The following is a 26,014-nucleotide window of genomic DNA, read 5'->3' on the forward strand; positions in this document are numbered from 1 at the left end:
CTGTCTGCTCCCCTAAATATTTAGAGTCTCAGAAATCCTATGTATGGTGACTGAGTTGGAATCAACTCAATGGCAAGGGTTTTGGATATACTTCTCTTGGCTGCTGAGAAAGACTTCCTCCAGAAGTATCCCCATTCCCAAGAGCATGGCCTTGGTCTGGCTTTTGCTGGGAACTAGGAACTAGGATCTGTTTGTGCCGGCCCCAGATTCGGACAGTTGCCACTTCCTGCTCTTGCCTTTTCCCCTGGCTCTCCCTTGGGAAAACCCATCCTTCCATACCAATTCCACACCAACACATCTGAAGTCAGTCCAAGTGAGAGTCCCAGGAGATAAAAAGCATTTTAAACTTTTATTTCCAAGCACAGCTGTAACATGCATATCCTGATTCGGGGAAGTTTGTGTTGTCTGTCCTGTGCCCAAGGACAGACACATCCTTCACACCTATAACAAGCGCTTAGAGGAGCCTGAACTCCAGACACCAGGAGGTCATGATGGGGCTCACTCTGTCCCAAAGCTGCTCAATCCTCCTGCTCCTCAGGAGGCGAGCCTTCTGCCCCTGCGAGGCCCCGTCGGGCTAGGGCTAGATGAGCAGGTGTTGGGGTGAATGAGTGTCTCCATGTCTCTCTCCACGAGCAGCAACTACACTAGGTTTCTAGCACCCCAGTGAGAAGCCCCTGCAGGTGCTGCTGACGTAGAGGAGGCAACGGAGAATACAGCTCAAAGCCCTCCAGGAGGGCTGAATTGGGGTGTTTATAGTAGAGGATGTGCTGCCGGAGACCCTGTAAAGAGGAAAGAAAGTTACGAAGAGAGGAGTGAGACTCCTTGCACCTCTACCCATTAAGACCCTCTAGCTCTCTAGTGGCTCTCCTCTGGGACGTGCCCCTCCCTACCTCATCTGCCAGCAGCCAGGTTTTCTGCAGCATGCTCCTGCGGACAGCCTTCACCTCGCCCTGGAGGAGCAGAGGTAGCATGGCCTTGTGGGCTGGGATCCATATGATGCCCCCGTGGCCCAAGTCAAAGACAGCACAGCGACAAATGCCTCCCCCGACTCCCTCCTTGTGACTCACTGAGCTCTTCGGGTCCTGGGAGAAGATGAAGCTGTTGACATGAGCCACGGCCACAACATAGAGCACAGGACACCAACGTGGACACAGCCCACCAGTCACCAGGGCCCGGAAGTAGAGCTGGAGGAGGGCCAGGTTGTCCTCAGGGGGATCTGTGTAGCACTCCAGGGCCACCGGCAACTGGGACAGGGAATGAGAGGGCCTGAGGGTGCCACCACGGCACAGCAGAGTGGATGGTGGAAGATGATGTGACACACAACCCTGAGGGGTCAGATTCTGGACACCACCCACCTCTCTGTGACCAGGATCAAGGGGAAAGACTAGGAAGCCGGGAATCAGGTGACAAGAGCAGTAGCTTCACGTTTCTACTGTCCATTACTACTTGTTTCTTCTACTCAACATGGAAACTCTCTGAATGTCATCTTCCATGGCTGTTACATTACCAAACATTCCAAAAGTTCTACTTCCTGGGGCCAGCAGTGACCTCCCTAAGGAGTTACTCTTAATCCCACCCAGCCAACAAGGTGAGAAGTGGACATGCAGTCTATGTCCAATGCGGTTTATCAGAGTCTCATTTGGAACGGTGAAAAATCCCAAACAACTTGCAGCCCACCCAGGGGCTCCAATTCAATCAACGGGGGCACACCACACGATCAATGATGAGACAGTAATTTTAAGGAGGTGGATTTCTGAAGATATTCAGTGACATGGGAAACATGATGGACATAAAGGTAAAGTGAAAGCAAACATTCAGAGTGATCTCAATTTTATAAAAACATAAAAAACATTTAAAAAATGAGGAGCTGATACCAAGGGCTCCAGTAGAGAGCAAATGTTTTGAGAATGATGATGGCAACAAATGTAAAAGTGTGCTTGAACAATGGATGGTTTGTGATAGGAGCTGTATGAGCCCCCAATAAAATGATTAAAAACAAAACAAAACATGTATGGACTTTAAAAGACAAGAAAAAGCTTAATCAAAACCTAACAATGGTTATCGCTTGGCAGTGGGATTATGGATGACTGCAATCTTCTCAAATTCCTTAAAATATTTTATATACTTACATATTGAACATGCTATGAATTGAAGTGTTATATTTGAGTTCACCAAATAAGCTATGAAAAACCCAAATCTTAAAAAAAAAAGCAAAAAAGCAATGAAACACCCAATTCTCTACAGCGTACAAATGTAAAGTCCTTGATGTGACAACTTAAAGCCTCCGAGACTGCTTCTTAGCCTTGGGTCCAACAAACTGTGAAACAGATCTGTTCAAGGCATCGCCCCTCTCCTTCCCAGCCCCATGCCTTCCTGCCTCTGAGCCTTTGCTTATGCTGTTCCACTGGGCACAGCTTTCCTCCTCCACAGTCTAAATTCAGTTTACCTGTCAGCATTCAAATTTCTAGACTTCCACTTCCTTACGAAGGGAAGACCACTTTGATCTTTCCTCTCTCTGAATCCTGAACAGGTTGGGACCAGGACAGATTTTAGTAAATCTTTCCTCATCTGGATTGCAGCGCCTTATGAGCAAGCAGCCAGGCCTTGCTAGGGCCATGACCACCTATATAAAGTCACAGACTGTGGATTCTGTTAACTAATCCTCTCGGGGACCTCAGGAAGCCGAGGTTCCTGAGACCCATCAAAGCACCCCACTGCCCAAGACCACCCTCAGGACTGCTGCCCGGCAGAGCACTCACCTGGGTCAGAGGCAGGCCCAGAGCTCGCAAGGCCCCCACGTGCTCCCCAAAGAGGGCAAGGCGCAGGGTCACACTGAAGCGCCGCTGCAGGGGGAAGAGGACAAGGGCCCCGAAGAGGTGGTCTCCAAAAGAGACGGCCTCAAAATGCTCCAGGAAGCTGGCATAGAGGTCGGGGAACGAGGCCAGGCCAGGGAGGGGGCAGTCCAGCCTGAGGCTGGGCAGGACTTGGGGCTGGCAGAGCCTGGCCAGGAGGGCAGCCACCAGCTGCTGGATCGAGGTTTCTCGGAACAGCTCACTGTCCACCAGGAGCACACACATGAGGCGTGCCAGGCGGGCGGCAGGAGGCACAGCCCAGAGGGCTCGGGGCCGCCAGCTCTCCAGAAGTAGTACCCACTGCAGGGCCCGCCTGGTTGTGTCCACGGTGTCAGCTGCAGGGCATCCCGAGGGTGTGCCTGAGGCCTGGTGGTAGAGATGGATCAGTGGCAGGAAGGGCCAGTCGGTGGGCAGCAGTGGCTCTGTGGGCGCTGGCAGCAGCAGGGCTGGGCGTTGTCCGAGCTCCCCTCGGTACAAGGCCTGAGAGGCCAGCAGGCCAGCTCGGGCCGGGGAGCAGTGGGTCAAGTAGCAGCTGCGGATGCTGGGCAGGTCGTGGCAGGCCTGGGCCAGCAGAGCCCCTCGCCCGCACTCGGGGCTCCTGTGGCTCCCGAGGCAGAGACGGTCTGAGAAGTCAGCCGCCTCTGGACCCCCTGAGGCATGTTCCCTGTAACGGCATCAGAAAGTCTAAAGTGAGGTCTAGAACCCTGGAACCTAGGAGACCGGCCAGCTCGCCAAGGGTTCCCCAAGGCTCCTCCCTGCTCCCCTATTAGCTACCATGCAGCGTGGGCAGGAGATGCGCGACGACCTAGGTCCCAGCACAGAGCTTCCCTGTGCCTTTACTGCCTCTCTCAGTGAGGCGGGGACCTAGCTCATGCTGAGTGCAGAGGAAGACTTAAAGGAATGCCGCCGCATAGTCACGTTTAACTACCACGTGCTCCTGGCTAGTTTCCAGCCACACCCACCCACTGAGTTGTCACTCAGTCCCTGGTGTGGCCAGCCTTGTACACCTTAATTGAAGAGGGCGCTGAGACTTAGCCAGGGTATCATTGGTGGAAGACAGAGAATCTCTCCTCCCAAGGGTTGCCACCAACCCTGGACTCACGGGAGGAACTCTGGCCGGAACACGCAGCTCAGCAGCAGTTCGTGGGCAAGGTGCTCACTGCCGGGCAGTAGCCAGCTCAGCAGGGCCAAGGCCACACCATGGTGGAGGGCAGCCGCGGGGGCCGGCACTGGCTGGAAGGCTGCCTGGAGACAGAAGAGCAGGGAGCAGCTCAGGCTGGGGAAATGTGGGTGGCAGGGGGGGCAGGGGGTTGTCAGAGCAGAGGGAGATGAAGATGAGGATGATTCCAGGGCAGGTCTGGTGGGAGAAGTGCAGGTTCTAGAATCTGGAGAACTAGGAGGGGTCCGAGGCAGGAGGGGAGCAGCAGTGCAGGGGACCCACCGCCCTCTGAGCCAAGGAGAGTGCCAGATACTGCAGGTGGGACTCGTGTCGCAGCGCCCACGTTGAGGAGGGAGTGAGGCAAGGGGCGGTCCCAGGAGCAGCACACTGGAGGAAGTAGTTCTGGAGTCCTGAGGGGGCCAATGCGGCGGCAGCCAGCTGAGGGAGGAAGGAAGAGCAAGCTGGCTGAGTTCTCAAAGTTGACGTTGGTCCCTCCTGTGGCCCAGGAGCAAATGCACGAGCACACTCGCACGAGTGTGCCAGGCTAGCCAGGCAGGGGGAGGCACAGCCCAGAGGGCCCACCTCTTGACCAAACACAGAGAAATGGGTGCGGCCAGAAGAGGCCTCCTTCCTCCCCCTTTCTGGCTTCTGCCCCCTGGGTCCCTCCCTGGCCCCTAGGCAGGCACCCGGGGCTTACCCGGCCACTCAGTCCCTTGTGGGCCCGAGACACGGTGTTGCACAGGCAGAGGAGGGCCGTGAGGAAGGGGAAGGGTGAGGCCGAACCCGCCAGGCTGCATGGGGGGCGGCCTCCTGCACAGCCCAGGGACACCAGGCTTGGGAGAGCTTCTGGCGCCGACGCGTAGGACTGTGGGTTGCAGAGAGGGGAGCGGTGCCTGTGGGCAGAACGCAGAGGCCAAGCGGGCCGCTGGGCAAGCTCTCTGCAGGAGACTTGGCCTCAGGTGTGCCGGGCTGGGAAAGAACCATCTGGTTGGTCTGTGACCAAGGCCAGCGGGGCATGGACGTGCAGTCAGTGCTCAGACTCCTGGGGTCTGTCCTTGAATCCCTGGCATCCAGAAGCACAGGGGCCCCGGTGTGGACGGCGCTCCGTGCTGCCCTGCCACTTGGCTTCAGAGCCCCATGACTGCTGCTGCCAAGGACTGAGGTTTCCCTCAGGAAGCTGGGCCAGGCATCCCACAAGGAGAGAAACTGCCCTTGCCCTCACCCTCACCGACAGACAGACAGACACGCATACCTAAGGGAGTCCCACAGGCTGCCCATAGCAGGCTGGCTCAGCAGGGGCAGCAGCAGTTCCTCCGACAGGCGCTCCATGTCCTGGAGCCAGTCCCCGGGGCACAAGCCTGGCTGGGGGACCAAGGGGTCATGGAGCTGGTGGCCTGGGGCACCCACAAGCCGCGTCCTGGGTTCCCAGCTCAAGCCTCTGATTCCCCACCCCAAGGAATCGGTGTGGAGAGCTCCTGCTCTCAGACCTTCACGGGGGAGCAGCTGTGAGGGTGGTGGCCCTTGGTGTCTAGGGGCCTCAGGGGGCCACACTGCTGCCACTAGGGGCACTCTGCCCCCCTTCCCCCCAGGGCTCCCAAAATCCCTTGGGATACTGAGGTGGAAAGGAAGGGGTGAGAAAGTGGGGAGTAGGGAAGGTGTGAACTCAGGAGTTGAGAGCTAGAGATGGGGGACGGGTTGGGAGAAGGGGGGCCACACTCACTTGCTGGCTCCAGGCCTGGTAGTAGGTACTCAGGAAGAGCAGGCAGGCAGTAGGCACTGGGCCCAGAGCATTCCACACCTCAGGTCTGGGCAGCAACTTCAAGGTCTGTCTTAGACATGGCTCCACAAGAGGCCGGAGTCCAGATACCTGGGCCCACGTGATCAAGGACGGGTGGCCCGGCAGGCTGGCCTCGACAGAGTTGCTACGGGAGGGCCACAAGCTAGTGAGAAGCTGGTGGTCTCACCCCCCCCCCTTACAGCTGCAGTCGCCCTCCCGCTGTGGCAGGCTCGCGCTGCACTTACCCACTGGCTGCCAGGGGGAGCTGGGTGAGGAGTGTGAGTAGTGCGGCGATCCGCTGCATAGCCAGGGGCCGGGGGGCCGGGGCAGTGAGCTCCTGGGGCACCGCTTGCAGAGCCTGCACCAGCACAGGGTATAGCTCCCTGGGGGAAATGGTAACGGACTGTCACTGCGTGCATGGCCACGCACGACCCCAGTCAGAGTTCACCCAGGGATTTGTACTCTGCTTGAGGGGGGCTAGAAGGGATGGGGTCCTGATAGGACCTCAAGAGGGAAGGAAGGCTGGATCCCCTCAAAGCTGCCCTCAACAAAGCATTTCCAGGTCTTTCTTTGGACTGAGAATGTGGTTCTCGCCCTGGCCCTTCCTCGGACGCTGGGGTCCTTTTCCTCCCTCTTTGTAGCCTCCTTGGAAGGGCAGGGGTCTGGACCGGGCCCTTCCCACCTGTCCTCACCTGTACAGGTCACTGCCCTGGCCGTAAGCTGCGGCCACAGCCCACAGGCGGAAAGCCTCAGTGCTCAGCACCTCAGCTTCCTCGGGGGGCAAGGCCATCGCCTGGGGGGCCTCCACAAGGAAGCGGAGGAGGCGGCTCCGAAGATCAAAGCTGCTCAGCTGGTGGGGGGAAGGACACAATGACAGTCTGGGGTCAGAGTGGGGGGGGGGAGGGAAGGCGGGGGTCCAGCTCTGCTCAGGCTCCCTGAGGAAGGAGCTGGGTTTAACCTACCCCTCACCACTCTGGGTTGGGCTCTTCCATTCACCCACCTACTCATCCACCCACCTATTTAGCAAGCACTTGTTGGGCACCTTTTCTGGGGCTGTGCAGCTTCGTAATGAGCGCCTGTCTCTATTTGGTTGTGTAGGTTGCTGGCTCACCTCCCCAAAGAAGACCACATGGCGGGTCTGTATGACCCAATAGCCCCATGTGACTGGGTCCTCACTGCTGGCTTCTGTTGCTTTTCTACACAACTGCCCAGCGAGGAAGTGAAAGGTGCTCAGGGGGCTCCGGTCCACCCTTACCCCCACGGCCCTGTGTCCCATGTGCTCACCAGTCGGGCGGCAATATTCCTGCCAGCCAAGGCCAGGACTCGGATGAGCTTCATGGCGGCAGCACAGGGTACTCTGCACAGGCTGGGGAGAGGTGTACCACCAACGGGGGCCCAGCTGGTAGGCAGGAACTCCCGGACCACTGTCTCCACCAGCCTTGGGCACTCCAGGACCTGCAGAGGATTGGGGGGGTGGGAGGGGAGGAGAGGCTGAGGGCCCAGCGGGGCCCAGTCAGCCAGGCCCTCTGCCCACTCTCTGGCCCCCTCTCTGCCTTACCCTGGTGGCTGACTCTAGGGAGTGACGGGCCAGGCGGATCAGCACGGCCAGGATGTCAAGGACCACGGCCGGTCCCGGGCAGGTCACTTCCAGCACATAGCGCAGCCGAGGCAGCAGGTTGGTGGCCAGGAGCCCCTGGGGAACAGAGAGACCCAGTCTACTGTAGCCAGCCCAGGCCCTCAATGGCACCTGCCTCCCTGTCCAACATGTGCTGGTGATGGGTGGGGGCGGAGGGGTGGATAGGAAGCTAGCCAGGGCCAGCAGTCTTAACACCTTTACCTTGATGACGTCCTGTCGGGCTAGGTCGACTGGGGGCTGGCCCCTTTCCTCAGGGGTCTTCCTTTTTGCTTTTTCTGCCGGGAGCTCTTCTTCCTCCTCTTCCTCCTCCTTTTCCTGGCTGGGCATCAGAGGGAACACGGACGCTCCATGATACCAGGAGAAGATGCTGTCTAGAAGTTCCTGCCAGAAGAAAGCGGGGCGGTGGGGAGCAGGAAGTGGAGCCAAGCCAGGCGATGGGTGGAGGAGGGGTGCGGAAGCCAGGTTCAAGGGGTTGTCGCCAGCAGAGCGGGAAGACAGGGCTGCTGGGCTCTGGGCATCTGGAGAAGGGCTGCTGCCGCCCCTAAACTCTCCCTTCAGCCTGTCTGTCCAGCAGGAGCAGGGTCTTTGACGTCCCCGGACCCCAATCCCAGCCCTGTCGTACCTCATCCCCAGGAGCCACCAGCAGAGCCCGCATGGCCCGGACAGCAGCAGCAATGACCCCGTCTACTCGGTCATCCAGAGAGAAGCGGAGCAGGAAGAGGAAGCCCGCGTCCAGGAGGAGGTGCAGGACACTGCCCACCAGCTGGCCTCCAAACTCGCCAGCCTGGGCCTGAGGGCCAGAGGACAACACCTTGCTGAGCATGCTGGAGGAAGCCTCTGCCCACTGGTCCCCCTATGACCCTGTGTCTGCCCTGCCCTCATCGGGGCCCACGCCAGCTGGTCGGGCAGCCACTCACCCTGCTGATGACCTGGGCCAGCACCTGCAGCGCCAGTGCTCTCTGCTGGGACAGCTGGCTTCGGGTCAAGTGGAACAGCTCCTGCAGGGAGTACCCTGCTCTCTGGGGCAGAAGGAACAAGTCAGGAGGTAAGGCGCTAGGCAGCACCCAACCAATATTCAGCCGCCCCACATGCCAGATGCCGGTGAGGTGCACCAGGGAGAGACAGATCAAGAAGAGCTGCCTTCTGCTGTGGCTTCTAGGGACGCAGGATGTGACCTCAAGTCACCCCTGCATTAGTCAGATGGGGAGGAACGCAGGCATCAACACGTAATTTGTAATTGGAGAATAGGAGAGAGAAGGGGACTCTGGAAGTGGCCTGGTCTGTGAGTATGTGGAGTTCCAGTGAGCCGGCAGGCAGCAAATGGGAGGTGCACTGGGGAGAAGCCAGCTGAAGGTGGACTTGGAGGGAGGGAGGGAAGGATGCAGGGCGCCAAGGTCAGCAGGAACCAGCTGTGGAGAACTCCCTGTACAGTGAAGCCAGGGTCTCACTCAGTAAGCAGAGGTGAGCCAAGCTCTCCAGGGCAAAGCCTGGTCTGAGTGGGGCCACCAGAAATCAGCACGGCAGCCCCTGGGGGACAGAAAGGTACCGCCCTGGGACCAAGGCAAAGAAGAGGAGCAATACTCTCCTCTGGGACGCAGCCCAGGGTGGGGCCAGGCTCAGAAACGGCAGTTTTGATGTGAGGGAAAGGTTTGAGCCAGAGAAGATAAATGAACAGCACGGCCATCAACGGGCACAAGGTGGCCGGAGATCTGGTTCCACATGGCTGTGGAAATCACTTGCCAACAGTGGTCCAGTCCTGGCCCATGTCTCACCTCTGCCTCCTCTCCATGGTGGTGCAGACCCAGGTGGGTGGGCAGGTCCACATTGGGGGCCAGTAACTCTCCCTGAAGACTAAATCGGGCCTGCATCCTCTGAGGGGAAGAGAGAAGATGACGGGCTGGGGGTCACAGCCAAGTCCCCATGCCCACTATTCACCTTTCACTCCTGACTGCTCAGAGCTCAGGTGCTGCATCCATGCCTCTGAAAACGGGGCACTTCTGGCCTTGAGGGCCAGGCAGGGTGATGGGTGAGTGTAAAGCAGAGATGTCCCAGGCTCGGGGAGGAAGACCTGGGTGCAGGGGCGGCAGGCCCAGCTGACTCCTCTCAGGCCGCTGGGCGCTCACCTCCTTCGTCTGCTGCTGCTGGAGGGGGGGCAGGTCCTGGGTCCAGTGGAGCTTTTCCAGCTCCACAGTGTCCATGTGCAGCCACTCTCTGTGAGGGCTGATGGGCAGTGCCGGAGCTGGGGGAGGAACAGGGGAGGATTAACCGAGGGGCCCAGCCATCACCCAGAGACTCCAATCATCTCTCCCGGGACTCAGAAATGGGAGAACCCCAGAGAGCTGAACACCGGTCAGATAGGGTGGACTCCGCCCAGACCCAGGCTCTAGCCCCTTCCTGACTCTGAGTTCATTGAGAGAAACAAGAGGAAGAGGTGGAGAAAAGGATAAGGAAGGAAGGAAGGATGAACAGATGTGGTAGTTATATAATTTAATGTCAACTTGTTAAATTGGTTGAAGGAGTGGAGTCTTGCCTGTCAATTGGGTCATAGCCAATGAGGCTGGTGTGGGCATGGCCTTCTCCTGAGGATTCTGGGAAGTCCTGTCTTCATTCCAGGAAGACACACTCTCCCTGAGAGACATTCCTATTGTCAAGCCACATGGAGCTAAGCTGATGGAGCCAGAGCCCTGGAGAAGCCACGTGGAGACCCACACCAGTGCTCAATGCTTCCACTGGAGCCACAAGACTTCCCACCCACTGACCTGTGATCTTCCTGCATTTGGCATCATTACATGGCTGGATGAGTCTAAAGAGGAATTTAGGAACTATTGGGCATATGGGCTAATATCGGACTTATGGACTTGATCTGGAATGGAATGTTTTCCACAATTTCTCTTTGATATAAAGTTCTCTCTTACATGCCAGTGTCTCTGGCTTTGTTTCTCTAGTTAACCCAGACTAACACAACAGAGAAAAAGAAAAAAGACCACATATACAGGGAGATAGAGTCCCACTCTCTAGTACCAAGACTCTACAGTCTCAGAATGGTGGGTAGGGCAAGCAGGGGCAGCTACTCTGCTTCCAGGCAGTAGGTTGCAGGCACACGTGTCCGCCACATCCTCACGTCTACCCTACCCAATCAATTCTTCCAGGGGCAGGAGCTTCCTGGCTCTCATAATTCCATTTCTTCTCTTGCTAGTCACTAATAAAATGATCCGGTTTCTCCTGATCTGGTGTGTTCATCAGTCCTGCCTCAGCATAGCCCCTCTCCCATCACACTGGCCCTGAGAGCAGAGGCGGGAAGAACCGGGGCTAGACAGAGCCAGGCCCGAGTAGCGACAGCCCAGGCAGGGCTGTGGGGGGTGGGGCAGGGCCCTGCAGCCATCACACCCAGTGGCCTCTTCTCCGGTAGGGAAGGGGGAGAAGGAGTAATAACCGGACGAGGAAGCAGGAAGCGTGTGCAGGAAGGAAATAGGCATCAGCAAATGAAGACTGACTTGAAGCTAATAATGAAGGTGAAGGTTATAGATGTCCAAGGACCGAGAAAGTTCTCTCCAATCAACTGCCAAGCTTAGGAGACAGGGCACTTTGACGCCCCAAAGATGTCCTAACCTGGGGCTCCTGGCGTTAGCTCGTCTTTCCTCCTGTGCTCCACGGCAGCAGCAGGCACATGGGGCTCCTCCCTGCGGACGTCAGGAGGTCCTCCTGCCTTGGGCCCCTCAGGGGTCTTCCCTCCTGCTTGCTCATGGGGACCACTCCGAGATCTCAAGAAGGCCACCAAGCTGGGATCTGGAGGTGAGAGTGAGCAGGAGAGTGTGTGTGCACGTGCAGACCCTCCCGAGCCCCGTGGATCCCAAACCCATTGGCGCCAAGGCTGGGACAAGCTGCTGCCCAGTCCCGGCCCACTTGCTAAGCTTGCCTGGAACCCTTCAATGACCCTGCCTCCTCCACCCTGTGAGATCACTGAGGCCTGCCTGCCCACTGTTCCCACTCCCGCTCACAGTCACCTGGTCCAAGTGCCCATGCCTGTGCCCAGGTCAGGAGTCTAAACAGCTATGGAATAACAGTGTCAAAGAGAAGACATTTAGGAGAACGATTCCCCCCACTTTCTCCCAGCTATTTATTCACAAATCTCTGCAAGATGCCAGGCTCTAGAGAGGCGCAAGGAACACACTGTGGGTAGCACAGCGGTTTGGCACAAGGTTACAAACGGAAAGGTCAGTGGGCTATATGCAACAGCTGCTTCAAAGGACAAGATGACGCCCTCTGTTTCTCTCAAGGTTTAAAGTCCCCCGGGCAGGTCCACTGTCCTGTGGGGTCTCCAAGGGCTGGGACTGATGGGTGGGAGATGGGTGCTCGATCTGCGGGAGGGGATCAGGTAGTTTGGGTGGTGACACAGGTCAGCAAGCAGGGACAGGGAAGAGAGGTGGCAGAGGACACAAGCCACCAGGTGGCACTGAGTCACCAAGGCCTGCACGGGCCTTCCTGGGAGGGCACCTGGAATTGGACTCTCAAGCAGCCCCTTCAGCCAGGGCTGGCTTCAGCCCAGATCTGCTCATGGGGATGTCATGAAACTCACACGCATTCTCCCCAACATCCCCTTGGGTGCTCCTTTCTTTCCTTCCTTCCTTCCTTCCCACCCAATGCCAGCTTTGAGCTGTAGGGCGCCAGCTGAGGAGGAGCTGGGAACCCAGAGCGGGTGGCCCCGACCTCGTACTGCCTGGATGGCCAGCCTGCCGTCAAGGTGTAGTGGTGCCCGTTGGTGAGATGGAGCAGAGGGCGTGGGGCCTAGAGGCTATCTGGAGACTTTCATTGAGGTGGGAAGCACCTGCATCCCTGCAGCCCATGACATATTGCCCTTCTCTCCCAAAGCAAACTCTGCCATCCTATCAATTCTGACTCGTGGTGACCCTCTGAGACAAGGCAGAACTGCCACTGTGGGTCTCTGAGATGATGACTCCATCCACACAGGAGCAGCAAGCCCATCTTCAAACTGCTGACCTGTGTGAACACCCTAATGTGTAACCACCTCTCCACAGGGCTCCTACTGGAGCCCCGGTGGGGACAAGTGGCCAACATGCTCAGCTGTTAACTGAAAGGCTGGGGCTTGAGTCCGTCCAGAGGCACCTCCGGAAAACAAGCCACTGAAAACCCTACGGCTGCCAGCTGGGTAATCCATTTGGACTACTGTTGTTATGTGAAACGCCGGGTGAGGAGGCGGTCGGAAAGTGAGGAGTGGGTGCCCAGGGATTAAGAGCAGCCTTAGAGACCTGGGGGCCATTGTGACCTGGAGGAAGAATTCCATCAAGTCTCGAGCCCTAGTGTTCAAATGAAGTCACCACCATCTACCTCTTAGATTAGTCTGAGGCGAGAATGAGACCGTGCAGAGCCCAGCCCACGGTGAATGCAGCCCTTCTCCAGAGGAGGCCTCTACCTAGCTGAGCCAGCAAGTGCCGCTGCTCCCGCAGGATCTCCTCGGGAGCCATGGCTCGCAGCCTCGCCATGTTCTCCTCATGGATGGTCTGGGCTTCGTGCTCAGCCTCCTGGCCCCGGAGTCCCTTCCCTGTGACCACGTGGGGGCCCTGGAAGCTGCAGCCATGGTCTTCAGGAGCGGGGGCCTCCCAAGTCACAGCACCTGGAAAAGGACATAGCAGTCCTATGGCTTTGGCTGGGTCCCGGGTCTGCTTTTCTCACACCCTGAGACCTGGCCACAGGGTTCGGCCCACAGCTATGCGAGGCAGTCACGGGCTCCAGGGTCGGCTGCTCCAGGCACTGTGGCCTCAGGACTAGATCCGGACGCTTCTCCTACACGTGGAGTCAGCATTCGGCCCCCATAGCATGCTGGTCTCCAGCAGTTATACAGATCATTTACATCTGAAGGGAATCAAGGCCCACGACCTGTGTAAGAGCGTACAGTGTCATTCTTCCCTCCCCTCCTTTTATCTCAAGGTCAGACAGATAATGGGCTGCCTCTCTGAATCCAAGTGGTGGGCAAAGGCCTCCCACACCAAGTACCCTAAATTAGGCCAGCATGAGGTAGACCCAAGGCGACTCTCTGATCATGTCTTCTGGAAAGACTGAGCCCCTCTGCTCCAGCTCACCCTCGGGCGAGTCCGAGGCAGGCCCAGCTTCCCCAGCGGGTGGAACCCTGACTGCACACAGGTGCTTCGCTGCAATCTCTTGGGCAAAGATGCTTCGTTTACCAGGTAGTGCTGGCTTTTCCTAAGGGGAAGAAGACAACTTGAGTGACTGATCCTCATGAACCCATCCCTCCCTCCACCCCTTTAGATCAAGGTCTCTGGAACAAAGAGACAGAAGGGACCCGGCTCCCGGCAAAGCAGAGCTCTAATGGGAGCACAGGCCTCTCAGTATTAGGGACTTGGGATTTTCCCAGGCTTGCTGCCAGGGGATCTGTGGTGCTTGGCAAGTGCTGGACTCCTCTGAGGGGCTCAGTTTCCTCTTCTGAGACAATGGGGATGACACCGATCTTACCAGGCAGCCCCAGGATCCAATTAGGTGACGTGCTTAAAGTGCTAAGTAGAGGGCTGCTTGGGAGTGGGAGAGCTTGTCATTCTTAGGACTCTCCATGGGCAGGAGGCACGGATGCGGCTCCCCTGACGATTCCTGCCTACCTGCTGATCCTTTGAGCGATGGAAGATGGGGGGGAATGCAGTACCACTGGACACGGGCAGCTTCACAGCCACTGAACTTGTATCTCTTTCCTGGAACCCACAAAGCACAAAGGATTGAAGATGTGGGGACCTTCCCAGGCTGGATTTTGGCCACTAGGACCAACGTTCTCTACTCCAGGGAAGTCAAGAGCCCACCTTGCTTCTTAGGACAAGCGTTTCTCCCCCAGCTCCTAGCCTGGCTGCAGGAAGGGAAAGGTCCTCCTTTCTGAGGGCCATCCTCCACCCCACCGTCCTCGGCACTCTCAGGCGCCTTGTCCCACCCAGCCAGGGAGAGACGCACTATGATTTTCGTCAGGACGGCAGTGATGTGCTCGTCCTGCTTGTGAAGCCTCTCCTCGGGGTCCTCATCTTCTGGCGGGGGGCAGCCAGGGCTGGGCCGGGCTCTCTTTGGAGGAGCAGGGACCAGAGCTGGGGGTAAATCTGGGAGATCTGAGGGAAACAGAACAAAACCAAACCACCATACGTGAGGATGCGCCTCCCTCCCCAGGAAGAGACTCGGGGCTGGGAGGGAGCAAATTCAAGAACACAAAGGCAGACACCGTGTGGTGCTGGTTCCAGATGTGTAAACCTGGGCCAAACACATAACCTCTGAGTCCCGGTTAACCTCATATGTACCATGGGTGACAGCAGCATGGGCGAGGGTGGGTCTACAATAATGATCTGGCAGAAGCCAGTCACAGCAGGAAGAGAGAGCCTTGAGGCGGCACTCTCTCTGCCTCTTCAGCCCATGGGTACTCACCGTCCAACATCACCACATCCCGGGGACCCTGCAGCGGGGGCTGGTCCAGGCTAGCATCGCTCCCTCTCCTACTTCCTTTCTTGACCAAGCGTACTGCCGGGGCTCTACCAGCTGCAAGAAACTGACTCTGGAAGCGCAGGAGATCCACCTCGGACTCCCCTGGCTTCGGTCTGGACAGCATCTTGTCACCACAGCAGCCTCTCAGTGCAATCCTTTCCAGCAGTGCCTCAGAGTCAGGATTCGCTCTCACTCACTCCTAAAAAGTGAATACATGAGGGTCCAAAACAACCGAACCCTGAGCTCTTGACTGTGCAGCGGAAAAGCCCCTCTCCTCCCTGGATCCATGTCCCTTCATGCCTTGTCCTCATTCCCTCCCTGCCCCACCCTCTCTGATATGATCACTTTAACAACAGTATTTACTGCCTACTTAGGTTATTAATAACCCGATGATAAAATCCTCGGGAACAAACAACAGGGTTCCTAAGAAGCCTGGCAGATAGCTTTGTTCACATCAAACTGGAGAGAACACGGCTGCTCTACAGGGGTTCAGACGATACAAAGCTTTGGGCTGAACAAGATCAGTATACGAAACCAGGTGTATCCCTCTACACACCAGAAAAAGGACTTTCAGAAAGCAATTCCAAGGGTTTGTGAGAGAGGGGAGCGGGGAAGGAGGGTAAAAAATGAGGAGCTGATACCAAAGGCGCAAGTAGAAAGCAAATGCTTTGAGAATGATGAGGGCAACAAATGTACAAATGAGCTTGACACAATGGATGCATGTATGGATTGTGATAAGAGTTGTATGAGCCTCTAATAAAATAATTAACAAAAGAAGAAGAAAGCAATTCCATTTAAAATAGCAGCAAAATGGGAAAAATACTTAGGAGTAAATTTAACCACAAATGTATCAGATTTGTATACTGAAAACTATTAAAATACTGTTGGAAAAAATCAAAGAGAACCTAAATAAGTAGAAAAACATTCCATATTCATGGATTGATTAAAAATTGTTCATTTTTTCTTGTTAATATTGTTAAGATGGCCACACTCCTCAAGTTGATCTTGATCCAATGAAACCTTATCAATAGTCTAACTGCCTTTTTTGGGCAGTATTGACACAAGTTGATCCAAAAGATCAACAAGGAAACATAAGAAATCCAGAAAAAATATAGAAAAATAATAGATTTGTTAGGCTTATAATCCCAAACTTAGAAACTTATCTAAAATGCAACAGTAATCAAGTCTGTGTTGCACGGCATCAGGTCACTGGAACTGAGGGCCCAGAAATAAACTCACACATCTACGGTCAACTGAATCTTTTCAATGAAATGGCGCTAACACAACTAGATATCCACATACTAATGAGACCCCTACCTTATTCCAAATGCAAAAATTAAGTCAAAATGGGACCGAGACATAAATCTAAGGGCTAAAACTACAAAGCTCTTAGAAGAAATATAAGCAAAAATCTTTGTTGCTCAGGATTGGGAAATGGTTTCTTAAATTTGGCACAAAAAGCCCTCCCCCAAGAAGAATTTGTTTCAAAGGACGACATTGATTCTGCAGCTCCGGGAGATGGACATATCTGATCAGAGCACACGGGAGCAGATGGAAGGGGCAGGAGGAGACAGTGGAACACAGCCTGGCCCACCAGGCCATGAGGATGATGTTCCTGAGTAGAGCAGCCAGTCCACAGAGAGAACAACATGGCTGGCCCCACTATGAGAAATGATGCCCCTCAGTGACTAAGGGCGATACAGGGGACAGCACCGGAGACACAGTGTGGGAATTGCACCTGACCTGATCCCACCACACCGAGGCAAAGCACCGGGGGAGTGCACCGGAACAACAAGGGAATGGAGTGGCAAGGTCCTGAGGGAATGCTGAAAGTGGACTTTGGGGCCAGGGCGTGGTGCCCCAACAGACTGGACTGGAAAACACTCCTAAGGGCCAACAAATGATCCTTGAACTAACTACAAGCTTTTCTTTTGTGAAGTGTTTTGTTTTGTTCTTTGTCAGTGGTTTGGTTTTGTTGTTTTGTTGTCTAGCTGTATACTGTTGCTTTGTTTTCCTCTGTCTTGTTTTCCTGCATGTTAGTGTCTCCACAGGTCTGCCTGAATAGGACAGGCTGGATGAAATATCTGGAGGAAAAACAATGGGACCAACATTTCCGGGGGCACTTGAGGTGTGGGGAGGTAGGGGGGTAAGGAAGTGGTATTAACAAACACAGGGACAAGGGAACAACATGGTACCCAAAATGGTAGTGAGGGGGGAGTGGCAGGCCTGGTGGGGAATGATCAAGGGTAAGGTTGGTAGAAAAGAGGTATAGCTGTAGCCCAGGTGGGGATGGAGCATGGTAGTAGGGCAGGAGGAAAGTCAAGGGAGATGGAGGAAAGAGCTAGGAGTCAAGGGGCATTTATGGAGGTCTAGACAAAGACATGTACATGCAAATATATATATGAGGATGGGGAAATAGATCTATGTGTCTATATTTATAGGTTGAGTATTAAGGTGGCGGAAGGACCTTGGGCCTCTACTCAAGCACTCCCTCAATGCATGAATACTTTCTTTTATTAAATTGGCACTCTACAATGCTCACTCTCCTGACACAACTGCTGAAGCCAAAGCGGGTGAACAAGTAAATGTGGTGAAGAAAGCTGATGGTGCCCGGCTATCAAAAGAGATAGTGTCTGGGGTCTTAAAGGCTTGAAGATAAACAAGTGGCCATCTAGCTCAGAAGCAACAAAGTCCACATGGAAGAACACACCAGCCTGTGTGATCGCGTGGTCCCGAAGGGATCAGTTATCAGGCATCAAAGAACAAAAAAATCATATCATTGGCTGCACACCTCCATGATACGATCACCGAAGACAAACGGGTGCATAAGCAAATCTGGCGAAGAAAGCTGATGGTGCCCGGCTATCGAAAGAGATAGTGTCTGGAGTCTTAAAGGCTTGAAGGTGAACAAGCGGCCATCTAGCTCAGAAGCAACAAAGCCCACATGGAAGAAGCACACCAGACTGTGCGATCACGAGGTGCCAAAGGGACCAGGTATAAGGCACCATGCAAAAAAAAAGGAAAAAAATATATATATATTACACACACACACCATAGTGAAGGAAGGGGGAAGTGCAGAGTGGAGACCCAAGGCCCATTTGTCGGCTACTGGAGATCCCCTCATAGAGGGGTTTAAGAGAGGAGATGGGTCAGTCAGGGTACGATGCAGTACCGATGAAGAACACAGCTTTCCCCCAGATCTTGGATGCTTCCTCCCCCCAACTACCATGATCCGAATTCTACCTTGCAGGACTGGATAGGGCAGAGGTAGTACACTGGTGCATATGGGAGCTGGAGGCACAGGAAATCCACGGTGGACGATACCTTCAGGACCAGGGGTGTGAGGGGCGATGCTGGGAGAAGGGAGGGTGAGTGGGTTGGAAAGGGGGAATTGATTACAAGGATCCACATGTGACCTCTCTGGGAGATGTACCGCAGAGAAGGGGGGGAAGGGAGACTCCAGATAGGACAAGATACAACAAAATAACAATCTATAAATTATCAAGGGCTCATGAGGGAGCGGGAAGCGGGGAGGGAGGGAAAAAAAAAAGAGGACCTGATGCAAAGGGCTTAAGTGGAGAGCAAATGCTTTGAAAATGATTAGGGCAAAGAATGTAGGGATGTGCTTTATACAATTGATGTATGTATATGTATGGATTGTGATAAGAGTTGTATGAGCCCCTAATAAAATGTAAAAAAAAAATTGAAAAAAAATTTAATTTAAAGAAATTGAACTTTATCATAATTAAGATTTTTTATGTATCAAAGTAAATAAGACAAATAACAGAGTGGGAGGGGACAGTTGCAAATCAGGTATCTGTGAAGGAATTTGTTTCCAGAATACAGAAAGAACTTCTACAACTCGGCAATTGACAAACTATGCAATTTTAAAACGGGCAAGAAGATATATGAATATTTTCACCAAAAATAAACAAACGAGGAAGAGGGTACCGAGAGATTGGAACCCTCATTTGCTGCTGGTGGGTCTCTAAATATGCACAACCATTGTGGAAACAATATGGCACTGCCTCAAACAAGTGGACTAGAAATTCCAAGTGATCCAGTAAGACCTCTGCTGGGTGTGCCTTAAAGAAGAGTCATAGTACATCATGGCCCCCAGGCCAGGAGGCTGATGTTCCCAATCACAACAGCCAGTCGACAGAGAGGACCACATGGCCGGCCCCACTATGAGACACGACGTCCCTCACTGACCCATAGCCCTACAGGCGACAACACTGGGAGACACAGTGTGGGAATTGCACCCAATCGGATCCGCGGCACCGAGGCAAAACATTAAGGGGGGTGAAACAGAACAGCAAGGGAATGAAGCAGCGAGGTTCCCAGGGAATGCTGAAGGTGGACTTTGGGGCCAGGGCATGGTGCCCCAACAGACTGGACTGGAAAGCACTCCTAAAGGGCAACAAATAGTCCTTGAACTAACTACAAGCTTTTCTTTCTTGTTGTGTTTTGTTTTGTTTTTGTCATTGGTTTGTTGTTTTGTTGTATATTGTTGCTTGGTTGTGCTGTCTTGTTTTTGTGCATGTTACTATCTCCGCAGGTCTGTCTAAACAGTGTGTCTAGAATCACATTTACTAACAAGTTGTTTGTAAATTAGGTATACTAAAAAAAAAAAAAAAAAGATCCATAGCGCAGACATATAGATGTACTTCCATGATCCCCACAGCACTGTCAAGAGCAGGAAGTTAGAAACAGCCCAGATGCCCATCGGCAGACAAATGGTTCAAGAAATGGTACAAACGCACAATGGAATACTATGCATCCCTAAAAAGTAGTGATGAAACCACAAAACCCCTGATGACATGGGTGCCCTTGGAGAATATTATGCTGAGCGAAGGGAGTCAGCTCACAAGAGGACAAATGCTGTGTGAGACCACCACTCACTTCCATCCAGTCAAGTCTGACCCATGGACACAGGAGTGGTCATTGGATAAGAAATGTTTGTAGAGTGACAACAAAGAAGATGCCTTTTCCTGGATGGGCGGGAAGCAGCTCTGGCAATGGAATGTATTCATGTCCAGACTTCACCATGTACCAAATGTGTAAAGGTGGGCAACTTATTCTACAAGTAACTGTGCCTGTGTCCTCATCTTAACCTGCAGATCCTTGCACCTGATGCATTAATGAACATATGTAATCATCAGAAGTCATATGCATATTAAGTACTAAAATAGTAGTTACTTATTTATACAGCTAAAGAACCATCAAACCAGATCCAATTTCCTGGCAGCCTTGTCAATACGGGGGGAGAAAACGACTCCAGTTGCCCACCCAGCCAAAGGCCCCACCTCTCTCTCTCATTGCTGAGTGGTCTCTATGAAGAGACCGAAGAGACCAGGGCAGAACTGACCCCCGGGAGTTTCTAAGACTTTAACTCTTTTAAATTTGTTTTTTGGCCAGCAGGCCAGTGAACAAAAGAACAGAGCAGGTTTACAAGTGTAAGCATCCTTTTATGGGAAGGAAAAAAATCCCCTTGCCATCGACTCATTTTGCACTCAGAGTAACCCTACAGGACAGAGTACCACTACACCTGGGAGTTATTTCCAGGGTTATGCATCTTCTGGAAGCAGACTGCCTCATCTTTCTCCTGTGGAGTGGCTAGTGGGTTCAAACTGCTGACCTTTCAGTGAGCAGCAGAGCAGAGACAGAATCTTCAGGGTTCCTTCCTACACGAGAGGGGGGTCTACAGTATTCTGCGGGACCAGTCAAGTAAAGACCTTATCTTAAAGGCAGCGTGAATCACTAACGTGGTGTGACCGGATGGTTTCAACTGTCCTTAGAAACTACTTTGTCGAAGGTAAACAAGCGGCCATGTAGCTCAGAAGCAACAAAGCCCATATGGAAGAAGCACACCAGCCTGTGCGATCATGAGGTGTAGAAGGGATGAAGTATAAGGCAGCAAAGAACAAAAAATCATATCACTATGAATGGGGGGGGGGGAGTGTGGAGGAGGAACCCAAAGCCCATCTGTGGGCAATTGGACATTCCCTTATGGAAGGGTCACAGGGAGGAGACGAGCTAGTCACCGTGCAGTGTAGTAACGATGAAACATACAACTTTCCTCTAGTTCCTAAATGCTTCCTCCTCACCCATGATCATGATCCCAATTCTACCTTACAAATCTGCAAGACCAGAGGATGCACACTGGTACAGATAGGAACTGGAAACACAGGGAATCCAGGACAGATGATCCCTTTAAGACCAGTGGTGAGAGTGGTGATACCAGGAGGGTGGAGGGAGGGTTGGGTGGTAAGGGGGAACCGATTACAGGTATCTACAGATAACCTCCTCCCTGGGGGACAGACAACAGAAACGTGGGTGAAGGGAGATGTCTGACAGTGTTAAGATAAGAAAATAATAATTTATAAATTATCAAGGTTTCAGGAGGGAGGAGGGAGCAGGGGAGGGAGAGGAAAAATTGAGGAGCTGATGCCAGGGGCTTAAGTGGAGAGCAAATGTTTTGAGAATGATGAGGGCAACGAATGTACAAATGTGCTTGACACAATGGATGGATGGATGGTGATAAGATTTGTATAAGCCCCCAATAAAATGATTTTAAAAAACCTACTTTGTCATCTCACAGAACTATTTGGGAATTGTTCATATGACATTTTTAGAAAAACAAAATTAACAGGATTTTTCAGTGGTTGATTTTTTTTAAGTAGGCCAACAGGCCTTTGGTCAAGGTGCCTCTGGATGGACTCAAACGGCCAAGCTTTGGGTTAGCAAGGGAGCACATTAGTCACGTGCATCACCCAGGGAATGAGTGCTTATTTTCTGAGATCACTTGTCACTAAAGAACCCAAGTCCATTTCAATATTACTTTTCCTTTTTAAAAAAACCCAAAACCTTCTTAAGCCTTTATTGGCATATCACTCATATATCATACAATTTAGTAATTCAATCACTTCAAGAAGGGTTGTACAATCAAGAGTGTAACACTGAGCATAGTAGAAAGCCTGGCTTTCTTCCAAGAGGCAGCTGGTAGTTTTGAATTGCTGACCTTGTGGTTTGCAATGCATACACATAACCCCTGTGCCACCAGGGAACATAAAGGGGGCCCAAAGGAGGAAGCATTTAGGAATTAGAGAGCGATTCCATAATCTGCTAAGAATTCACTTCTCTAAAATTCTATACAAGCAGAAACTGTTTACATTAATTCATGAATTGAAGTGACTCAAAAGTGAAGTTTAGCTTACTTCATGGGGTGAAGCGTCCTAGTAGTGTTCAAAAACACCAGCCGCTCCTAGGGAGAGAGACTTTCTACTCCTGTAAAAATGTAGTGTTGGAAGCCCACAAGGGGCAACTCCACTAGCCCTATTGAGCTGGAATTGAGGGTTTTGTTTTGGTTTTAGTTCAGAAGGGTGGGCCGTCATCTACTTTGTAAAAGAAGTTAGAATTGAATTTTAGAATAGGCCGCGAAAGTCAAAATACTGACTCCATACTTACTAGTTGGGTGAAAGTAGGCAAGCTATTTAACGGATGTGAGTTCAACTACCACAAACGTAAATTGTGGCTAACAATAGCTTCCACATAATATGAATTTTGAGAAGATTTACATGAGAGTGCATGAAACACTCCTACCAGCATCAAGTCGTAACAGAGGAGCCTTGCTGGCCAAGTCTTTGTGTGGACCAAGTCAGCAGCTCCCTCACACGTCAACCGCAGCGAGAAAGCCAGACTTCCAATCCAGTCAAGAGTCCACGGGGGCCAGGCTACCCTCTCCCAGAGGGTTGCTATGAGTCGGAATCGATTTGCGGGCAGAGAGTTTTGGTTTGGAAGGGATGTTAATGTACCCAAATCTTTCCCTCCCGAACTCGAGGGCTGAGTTGTAGAAAGAAGAAATCCACGTTCAAGGCTGACACTAGTTTGAACTAAGGACTACCTTCCGGCCAAGTCCTAGAGGCAGCTAACTGGGTTTTCCCCAGAACCTCTCCGGAGAGTCTCTGGGGGCTCCACTATGAGGTCGCAGCCTGGGCCCCAGCGCTCGGCAGCGCCCCGTCCGAGGAGCGGCCGTGGGGCCCTTCGCATCGAGCGCTCGACGGTGCCCGTCACGTCGGACCACCGGCCTGAAGAGCGGAGCTCCCCGCGCGCGACCCGGCCGACGTGTGTCCGCGGAAATGCCGCGGAGGCTCCCGCAGGACACGGCCCGGAGCCGACCCCACAGCGGCCCCGGAGGCCGGTCCCCCGCCCCACTACCTGCCGCTCCAGAGTCCCACGGGCGCCGCCATCTTTCCCGGACGGGCTGCGTTTCCGCCGCCGCCGGTTCCAGTTTCCGCCCGGCCGCCGGGCCCCGCCTTCCCCGGGGTGGCCACGCCCACTGCCGCCTTCCTTAAAGGACCCGAGGGCCGGAGCGCGAAACCGCCGTGTGCCTTCGCCTCGCCGCGGAAGGTCCCCGTCGACACCCAAGACCCCCATCCTTTGACGCACAGCGGAGACGGGCCCCTCTGCACACAACGTAATGCGCTCTCTGGGGCATCCGTGAAATCCTCTCACATTCTGGCCTGTACTCCAAAGGTCAGCTTTAGCTACTGAGATGTAGCCAACCTTGGGCCCCCAATTACTTCAGGAAAAGGCTAGAATTTAAGAGCGGAAGTTACGGGCGGGGGTGGTAGTGGTGGGGTGATGGGAGCAGAAACTAGGAAAAATCGTAGTGGAAACTTACTATTGGCAACCCCGAATGAAAAAAAATGAGCATCAATGGCTGAGAAATATTAGGTGAAAAATTGGTAAACCTACCAGTGAACTGTCTCCCCCCCCCTCATAAATTTTATTTTGTTTTTGTTATTGAGCCTATTGATTAATCTGAACATCACTAAAAGTGAAACAACTGAATATAAGGTATCTTCCAATGTGATATAATTGAAAATACAAAACTCCACCTAAGAAGATTTCATGCTTAAAAAAATTAGCTGGAATCTGAATTAACTTCTAGGTCGAACTACTAACACCCCATCATCTATTGCCTCCTTGTGATCCCTGGGGATTCCAAGTCATTGTGACACTATGGGACAGGGTCTGACTGCTCCGTAGGGGTTCTGAGAAGCACCTGCCAAATTTCACCCCCTTCCACCCCCTTCATTTAGTGGCTTGGGGGGTTTGAACCACCAATCTTTTTGTTAGCAACCAGGTGCTTAACCACTGTGAACCAGGTCTGCTTCCTCTCCCAAGCTACAGATAATGTAAATTATAGAGGACATGTTACATGATAACACAAAGATACCATCAGCCAGGATGGGGGAGGGTGGGGGGAAAGTGAGCTGATACCAAGGGCTCAAGTAGAAAGAAAATGTGTGGAAAATGATGCTGGCCACAAATGTACAAATGTGCTGGACACAGTGGATGGACGGATGGATGGAAGGATTGTGATATGAGCTGTAATTAGCCCCCAATAAAATGATTTTAAAATATTTTGAAAATGATGGCAACATATATCCAAATGTGCTTTGTAACTCTTGATGTACAGATTGTTATAAAAGCTGTAAGAGCCCCCAATAAAATGATTGATTTTTAAATAAATAAAATGCCATACAGAATTTAAAAAAATACAATTAGCCAAAACCAGACTAGAAAATTCTACAAATGATCCAGTTTCTTCTTAAAATTGCACTGACATAAGAGATGGAGACCCTCTTACAGATTAAGTAAAAAACAAAGCAAAACAAAAATCCCACAATCAGCCAGCCAGCCACAGAGTATGTTCAAACCACCAATCTTTGGTAAGTAGTCAAGCACTTACATTTTGTTTGCACCATCAAGGTCCTTATAAAAAAAGAATCACTGCAGCAAATTGATTCTGACTCATAGCAACCCTCTAGGGCAGGGTAGAACTGCCCCTGTGGGTTCCTGAGGCTATAACTCCTCAGGGGAGTAGAAAGCCTCATCTTTCTTCCTCAGAGAGATTGATGGTTTCTAACTGCTGACCTGTAGTTAGCAGGCCAAAGTATAACCACTACACCAGAGCATCTGATGCAGAAGAGAAAATTACATGTACTTTTATAATTTGGGTTATGAATTATAATCCAGTACTACTCTGTACACATACCTCAAATGTTTCCAGTTTGAGCCATTTGAAAATTTTTCCATTTGACTCCTGCGTCCTTGTCACGGTTATCTAGATGCTGTCTGGATAACATGCCTATCTTAGTTATTTCAATCTGCTATAGCAGAAATATCATGAGTGGGTGATCTTGACAAACTCCATTTCTCACGGTTTAGGAGGCTTGAAGTCCAAATTCATAACACTAGCTTCAGGGGACTGCCTTCTTTCTTTGTCAACTATGGGGAAAGGTCTTTTTCCCTCTCTTCAATATCTGTGGGTGTGGCATCCCTGACAGATCTTCATGTGTCTTGGCATCAATCTTCCCCTGAGTCTAAGAGGTTCTCACCACAGGGACTCTGTATCCAAATAGTGTTCTCCACGCCTGGCTCTTCTTTCTTGGTATAGTCAGGTGCCTCCTTTTCTGCTCACTTCTTTCTTTTTATATCTCTTGTAAGACAAAAGGTGATGCAGGGCACACCCTTAGTACATCAAATCAGGACCTTGACTTAAGAAAGCGCATGTGCTTCACTGTAAGAAACTTACAACTAATTAGCTAATCACATCAGATCACATCATAAGAGATTATTACATCATTACTTAACTGGCAACCCAATGAGAATCATGGCCCAGAGAAGTTGATACATATATTTAGGGAACACAGTGCAATCCATACCAATATCCATCATTACATTTTGAATTTCACTTCCCTTTTAAAGCATCTTATTACTTTTTGGCACTAAACTATGTACCAGGTTCAGTCCTAGACTCAGCCATTTAGCCAAGTATTCTGTTTTCTTTTGTTGGATAATGTGATTAGAAACCAATACCTAGGTGCTAGGTGTGCTCATTGCTACCTGAGTGGCTTGTTTCTGGGCTCTCTCAACTGACAGAGCTAGGAACTATGTGGGTATATGTGTAGGGAACTATTGAATGTTCAGAAATCTATATTTCTACAGGTAAACACCCGTATCTATAGATGGATGAAATTTTTTCCTAGACATCTTTTACAGATATATTGTAATATACACAGCTGAATTAATAGGAT

The 26,014-nt window shown here is 52.3% G+C and overlaps 1 protein-coding gene across 2 annotated transcripts; it reads right to left on the reverse strand.

Annotated features, from left to right (window-relative positions):
- Positions 1-335: 335 nt before the first annotated feature.
- RPAP1 (RNA polymerase II associated protein 1) lies at positions 336-23,244 on the reverse strand. 2 transcript variants are annotated; one of them, XM_075530659.1, is made up of 25 exons: positions 23,127-23,244; positions 14,853-15,108; positions 14,394-14,542; positions 14,054-14,143; positions 13,523-13,643; positions 12,856-13,056; positions 11,034-11,210; positions 9,548-9,663; positions 9,197-9,295; positions 8,342-8,443; positions 8,047-8,214; positions 7,626-7,805; positions 7,347-7,481; positions 7,073-7,243; positions 6,481-6,638; positions 6,034-6,171; positions 5,732-5,933; positions 5,264-5,373; positions 4,709-4,904; positions 4,294-4,449; positions 3,955-4,097; positions 2,760-3,516; positions 1,068-1,244; positions 891-950; positions 336-779 (listed from the first exon to the last, which is right to left on the reverse strand). In XM_075530659.1, the coding sequence occupies exons 2-25, from the start codon at positions 15,031-15,033 to the stop codon at positions 645-647; spliced, it is 4,122 nt and encodes a 1,373-aa protein (XP_075386774.1). In that variant the 5' UTR covers positions 15,034-15,108; positions 23,127-23,244; the 3' UTR covers positions 336-644. The 2 variants fall into 2 exon arrangements, with proteins under 2 accessions (XP_075386774.1, XP_075386773.1); XM_075530658.1 differs by having other exon boundaries at positions 5,732-5,951.
- Between the last annotated feature and the right edge of the window lie 2,770 nt (positions 23,245-26,014).

The sequence above is a fragment of the Tenrec ecaudatus genome, chromosome 14 (genome assembly GCF_050624435.1).
Source record: "Tenrec ecaudatus isolate mTenEca1 chromosome 14, mTenEca1.hap1, whole genome shotgun sequence".
Lineage (NCBI taxonomy): Eukaryota > Metazoa > Chordata > Mammalia > Afrosoricida > Tenrecidae > Tenrec > Tenrec ecaudatus.

Bases quoted from the DNA above. Each gene is read 5' to 3' on its own strand.
- RPAP1 (XM_075530658.1), bottom strand. From the start codon at position 15,033: ATGCTGTCCAGACCGAAGCCAGGGGAGTCCGAGGTGGATCTCCTGCGC. The intron at 13,644-14,053 runs GTAGGCAGGAAT...TCTTCCCCTTAG, and splicing joins ATCGCTCAAAGGATCAGCAG to GAAAAGCCAGCACTACCTGG. The intron at 4,098-4,293 runs GTGGGTCCCCTG...TTCTGTCTCCAG, and splicing joins TCTCCTTGGCTCAGAGGGCG to GCAGCCTTCCAGCCAGTGCC.